The sequence below is a fragment of the Poromitra crassiceps genome, assembly GCF_964638095.1.
Source record: "Poromitra crassiceps genome assembly, contig: HAP1_SCAFFOLD_716, whole genome shotgun sequence".
NCBI lineage: Eukaryota > Metazoa > Chordata > Actinopteri > Beryciformes > Melamphaidae > Poromitra > Poromitra crassiceps.
Window position 1 is genome coordinate 52,501 of NW_028151692.1, and position 6,807 is coordinate 59,307.

The window sequence follows — 6,807 nt, forward strand, 5'->3', positions numbered from 1 at the left end:
AAAACAGTTAAAGTGCCCGCTGTATTTTGGGATGCGCCACCAACAGTGGACCAGAAGATGTCCGTTCCCTCGCCAAAATAAAGGGCCAGTCCACAGAAATGAGTTGGACTCCCAACAGCTACCGAAGCGTAGCTGGGCAGCCCTTTGGACTGTGAAGGAAAAGTTGCAGATTGCGTTGTCTCCATGCTAACACTGCCCCCTGCTGTCTCCATGCTAACACTGCCCCCTGCTGTCTCCATGCTAACACTGCCCCCTGCTGTCTGCATGCTAACACTGCCCCCTGCTGTCTCCATGCTAACACTGCCCTCTTGCCCCTCATCTTAGTGATGCAATGATTCATGTTCCTAGGGGGCCAGTACGACCGCCATGGCAACCTGAAACAGTGGTGGACAGAAGACTCCTACACAAAGTTCCAGAGGAAGGCAGAGTGTATCGTCAAGCTCTACGACAACTTCACTGTTTATAACCAGAGGGTGGGTATGCACAAATACTGTGCACACTACACATTTTGACCTTTTATTAAAGCCCTGATATACCTCTTTCATTCCCACTCTGCGCCCTGAATGTCTGTTTCCTGCACCACGCCGAGGCTCTGTCCCAGATCATGTCAAGTTACCCGGAACTTGTATCTCCATTTCCTGCTGCAACTCCTTCAAATTTAAGTTATCTGCTGGCAAACTCATGTGATACTTTTATTGTGAAGTACACATACTGTAGGAAGTGAAATATGTTTATCGCTTGCTAGCTTGATTAGTAGTGCGATTACTTGTTTCAATAAAACAAGTTGAGACAATACAATTTGGGGATATATGGACTGCAGAAAGGTTAGCAAAGTAGAGAGTACAAGCAGAAACAGTAAAATAAGGCTGATATCTGGACATATACAAACAGGGAAGTGTAGCATTTGCTAGCATGTGTATTTACCACTTGCGGCAGCAGAGGCCGCTGTTGCTGCTGCTCAGCACAAAGTTACACGCTGGGGCTTAAAAAAAATCTGATCCAGTCAGTGTCGTCCACTTCTGTTATGATGGATACAATGCAGTTTGATTGCATATTTATTGTAGAATGTATTCATGCTACACTGGTTGCTTATGAGAAGATATGTGTTCGGCATTAGCCTATTCTTATCCTGGTTTACAGTAAATGCTGTTTCAGAGGCTTTTCCACCATGAATCCTGAGAAATTTGGGGATTTTGTTTTGCCTTTGAAATGGTCAAATTTAATATTGAATATTGTATACACACACACACACAACTTTTTGCATCTTCAATTCATGAAAATTAGCAGTATTGGCCTTCAAAACTTCAAGACCCCACATTGGTTGAAGTATATACTGGCACACACATGCCAGCACAAGTCTTCTTCATAGTTCATTTCACACAAGTGGTTTGGTGATTCTTCTTCTGCGTGTAGGTGAACGGGCGTCTGACGCTGGGGGAGAACATAGCGGACATGGGAGGGCTCAAGCTGTCCTACTATGTAAGTCATCTCTTAGCAGGGATCATCGTTGTTCTAACATGCCACTCACAGATTATGTGTTTTAACCCCACCTTCTTTTCTTTACACTTTTGGAGTGAAACATTTTAGTCAGCAGGCTCTCTCAATACATAATCATCCTCAGACTCGCTCAAATCTGCCTCTTTAATGTTATTCAAATCAAATTCAAATCAGTGCTTTATTGGTATTAAAGTAAAGAACATTACTGCCAAAGCATCGAGATAAAAGATCAACATATTTATTTCACTTGAAACCCCCTTCTCTGCATGTGTGCATGTGGACAGTAAAGAGGATATTAATGTGATGTGCGTAGTTCTTCAAGTTCAAGTTCAAGTTTATTCATATGTCCCAGAAGGGCACTTTGGGTTGCAGCAGAGCATAAACATAAAACAGTCATAAAATCACACAAAGCTCGAGATAAAAACATGAAAACAAAGTGCATACACAAATAGACCATAAAAACAAAAATGGAGACACAAATAGATCACAAGGTAGTACAGAGTAGCAGTTCAAAAGTGCCAGTGTAGTTTAAAGTGCATTAGAGGCCATGGCCGATAAGTGCAAATGCAAGGCAGTCCAAGAAGGACACTTAGCCACACAGCGCTACATATTACAGAAAAAAAATGCTACAATATTACTATTGTATAAGAGAACGTAAAATAAGTAAAAACATCAAAACCCGCCTATATAATGAATGCCCATATAAAACGTATTCAACAACCAACAAAGGCAGTATAGATGTTACATTATATTCTCTTAAGTAGCATTTAAAGCTTGAATCGAAGCACAAAGGAATTCCTATATCTATTTTTCTTAGCCAAGGGAGCACGAAGACGAAGGCCAGATGGAAGCAGCTCATATTCAGAGCTCAGCGGATGGGCATTGTCTGAGCAGATAGCCCTTCATAGATCTAGCCCTATTTATTTTGCTCTCACCAGATTGATTCATTTTTACTTTAAAATGTACCAAATTTTGTCACGGGGGGCCATGCCCCTGGACCCCCCTAGGGGGTCTGCGGTCCGGGATATTTTCATTGTGGGCTGAGCCCCCCTAAGGTCTGGGCCTAGTTGCACAAAGCACCTTAGGCTAAGATTTCCCTTGGAGTCAGAGTATAAGGTGTCCATAAAATAGAATCGGCTGCACAAAACCCCCTTAAATCTTCTCCATGAGGTTAAACATTTTAAGGAAAACATAAGCACAAGATTTAAGGGTGTTTTGGACACCTTAACTCTGACCCTAAGGGAAATCTGAACCTAAGGTGCTTTGTGCAACTGGGCCCTGCTCTTTCTCCATGCAGGCGTATCAGAAGTGGGTGAGGGAACACGGTCCAGAGAGGCCCCTGCCTGGGCTCAAGTACACTCATGAACAGCTCCTCTTCATTGCCTTCGCACAGGTAGGGAAGCCTCTCAGTGCCTCATTCAGCCTGGCTTTCATCACAGGTAGGGAAGCCTCTCAGTGCCTCATTCAGCCTGGCTTTCATCACAGGTAGAGAAGCCTCTCAGTGCCTCATTCAGCCTGGCTTTCATCACAGGTAGAGAAGCCTCTCAGTGCCTCATTCAGCCTGGCTTTCATCACAGGTAGAGAAGCCCCTCAGTGCCTCATTCAGCCTGGCTTTCATCACAGGTAGAGAAGCCTCTCAGTCTCATTCAGCCTGGCTTTCATCACAGGTAGAGAAGCCTCTCAGTGCCTCATTCAGCCTGGCTTTCATCACAGGTAGAGAAGCCTCTCAGTGCCTCATTCAGCCTGGCTTTCATCATAGGTAGAGAAGCCTCTCAGTGCCTCATTCAGCCTGGCTTTCATCACAGGTAGGGAAGCCTCTCAGTGCCTCATTCAGCCTGGCTTTCGTTCTAGAACGATGAACCACCCGAGTGTGTGCTGTAGTCTCGCTCCAGGACCAACTGGCTGATGATGATGAATATTCCATGTAATTGACCATTGGAGGGGAAACAAACTACTGACATGACAGCACTAGGCTGCCCTGCTAGCTATAGCTATAGCAACAACTATAAGTGGTAACTGTGTTAATATCCAGACAACTATAAGTGGTTTCATGTAACTGTGTTAATATCGTGTTAAACTCTCTTTGATGCGGTTTGCAATAATTTCCTGCTGAAAGGCAAGTGACGTGAAATCATGCATATTGTGCATGAGTGTGTGTCCAGCTTTGGTTAAGGGCATCTGGTTTTGGCCACTGGTATGTCTTTTTTTCTAAGGGCTTTGTCTTTGCAGAACTGGTGTATGAAGAGAAGATCTCAGTCCATCTACCTGCAGTTGCTAACGGACAAACATGCACCAGAGCACTACAGGTACACACACACACACACACACACACACACACACACACACACACGCACGCATACACACACACACACACACACACACACAAACTGACCAATTTCAAGTCATGTAGCAACACGCATAATGGATAAGAGGATCTATTAGCGGTGCTAAACACACACATACGCGCGCGTGTGTGTGTGTGTGTGTGTGTGTGCACACACACACACACACACAGCACCGCTGCTGGCCATTTGGGTGCCCTAAGCCAGAGGTTCTCAAATGTTTTTCAGCCAAGGACCCCTTACAAGATAGAAAATATACCGGGGACCCCCTCATTCTGATTTGTGATTTTGGGCTAAGCTTAATTGTTTCCACGGTAACGTGATTGACTTTTAAATTGATAGGTTTGTTAGATTAGAATATAATCCATGAACCATTTTTGATTTAAAGCATAAAATATTTTCATTGAACTATGAAACTTTTGCAACAACAAAAAAGTTGTTATTTCTATTTTCCTGAAAACTTTTTGCGGACCCCCTTGCAAAGTGCCACGGACCCCTGGGGGTCCCTGGACCCCCATTTGAGAACCACTGCCCTAAGCATAATTGCTAAGTGGTGTGGTGCCCCCCCCCCCGCCAAGAAAAACACAAATGCAATCCTTTTTAAACTGAAGAAATATATTTTTCACAGTATATCACAAAGTATATAGCACTGTATAGAACAGTAAAAACGACTGTTTGCAGAGTGATCGGCAGCGTTTCTCAGTTCGACGAGTTTGCCCGGGTGTTCCACTGTCCGAAGGGGTCCCCGATGCACCCGGTGAACAAATGCTCCGTCTGGTGACCTCTGCACCTCCGCCTGGCTGCTGACCCCGGGATGACCTCTGGCACCTCCACCTGGCTGCTGACCCCGGGATGACCTCTGGCACCTCCGCCTGGCTGCTGACCCCGGGATGACCTCTGGCACCTCCACCTGGCTGCTGACCCCGGGATGACCTCTGGCACCTCCACCTGGCTGCTGACCCCAGGATGACCTCTGGCACCTTCACACCACCCGTCCTGCTTCCCATCCTCCATCCTTCACAGCTCATGATGGGACACAGTCAACACCGTTTCTTGCCTGTCAAGGATACAGGAGGGAGAGGCTTCTCGCCGGCGTGTATCCACACACACCAGTTGTCCATTATGAAGTATTATGCAATTGTCCATTGATAACTCCGTGTGTACTTACCAAGCTACATCATGGTAGACACGACTATTGATCAAGTATCATTTGATTCTATTTTTCTATGTTTAGATTGACATTTATTTCCAAATCACCTATTTTTGTATTTCAGCTGATTTATCATGCATACATTTCATATGCTATTTGTTGTCGTTTTTTTTAAGAACATGTTTCTTCAATTATTTAACTTTTGTGGAGCATAAACTTGAAAATGGGCTATTTCAGCATTATGTAAAAAGTTAGATTAGGGATTGGGAATAGGAAGATAAACTGTTCTAGAATCACTATCAGAGCGACAGAAGGGGCTTGGGGGTGATTTTATAGCCGAAGGTCAAATGGACAAGGACCAATTTAAAATAAACTAGGATCAGTAGCACCCTTCTGCCTGCCAATAGTTTGGTGTTTTTCGTCTTCTTTGTTTGGTAACGGACTTTGTGTTGCTGCACTCTTGTGGCTTAATAAGAGAGAAATGGTCACTGTTCCTGGCTGTTGTATCGTTTGCCTGCATCGGCCTCTTGTTACTGTGAGTGTTTGTACGGTTTTTAAGATCTGTCCATTCAAAAGAAAAGAGGTGACACTTTTCTCAGGATTTTGTAGTAAAAGTGCAGCGCCGAAAGGAGAACGGTCTCCACCGTATATGTGGCTGTTCCATATCGACGTTTGATTCTTCACTTACAGTGACGAAGCAGCTGGCACAAACATCAACGCTGGACCTGTTGTGTTTGTCTAGCATGAACATAACATAAAGACTGTTTTCCCTCAGTGGAATTCACCACATGGCTCTTGACCTTATTGGACAACCTGACTTCAGAGACTTTCTATTGGAAATGGAAGAATCAGAAGCTCCTCTGACTAACCTCAGAACCAGAATCAATCAAGAGATCAAGAGCGATGGAGAAGGTCACACCATATATTCAGTCACTCACCAAAAAGCAGAAAGCAACACGCGTACATAAAGTGCACCGATGGTAGATGGAAAATACATTTGTACACAGTGTTATTGAAAGATTTTACTTTTGTATAAAGAATCTACTGGTACAAAGACATAAGAATCTTTGTACAGCCGAGTATATCAGATGTCATGGCTGTACAGTTTGTTTCGATGAGAGTGCATGTTCCCCGCCCCGCCCTGATGTTCAAAACCTGCCGTTGCAAACTTCTTCTTGACCTACATGGAGGACGTTTTACACACATAGTTGAGTGACTCTCCAGCTGCTAGTTGACATGTGGCTGCTATCTCCTCCTATGTGTTGGTGTCTGTTCAATGTTTTGAATAAATCCATGCGATCACGGTGTCGTGCTTACTTTTCTCTGTTGGTACGTGTTATTTCTGTGTGTGCATCATCCTCAGGATGAGTATGTTGGTCCAGGCTTGTATCCTGCAGCGATGCGAGCCAGTTCTCTCTTGGTCTCCCAGCGCTGGATGGTGCAGGCCCATCTCTCCCACTCGGCCTCTCGTTTGCCTGAAGCCTGTGAAGCCCAGCAGGAAACAAAGGCCACATTTATAACGAACGTCAACAAACACACCGCAAACTGGGCTCAACATTTGGCCCCCAGTGCATGAAAGATGGTGGCCTCCTGCACTGACATAATAGACCCTTCTCACGGGGGCCATTTTGTGTCGAAAAGGCAGGATAAACAAACCCAGGTGCAAGCAAAACACTAATGAGGGTTTCCAAATTCCAATCATGGAAGTTGGAAACCCTCATTAGTGTTTTGCTTGCACCTGTGTTTATCCTGCCATTTCGACACAAAATGGCCCCCGTGAAAAGGGTCTATCGGGTTGTCCTGACCCTTCCCATGGTA

At 44.7% G+C, this 6,807-nt stretch overlaps 1 protein-coding gene across 1 annotated transcript in view; it reads left to right on the plus strand.

Moving 5' to 3' along the window:
• The window catches only part of LOC310771507 (endothelin-converting enzyme-like 1), a gene marked incomplete at both ends in the record, with an annotated part of 38,380 nt that extends 33,760 nt beyond the window's left edge, over nt 1-4,620 (plus strand). Inside the window, 5 exons of the mRNA XM_083664103.1 lie at nt 349-473; nt 1,414-1,479; nt 2,795-2,890; nt 3,727-3,803; nt 4,521-4,620. Of these exons, the coding sequence (XP_083520229.1) occupies nt 349-473; nt 1,414-1,479; nt 2,795-2,890; nt 3,727-3,803; nt 4,521-4,620 (464 nt within the window). The remainder of the gene's footprint in view (nt 1-348; nt 474-1,413; nt 1,480-2,794; nt 2,891-3,726; nt 3,804-4,520) is intronic.
• Between the last annotated feature and the right edge of the window lie 2,187 nt (nt 4,621-6,807).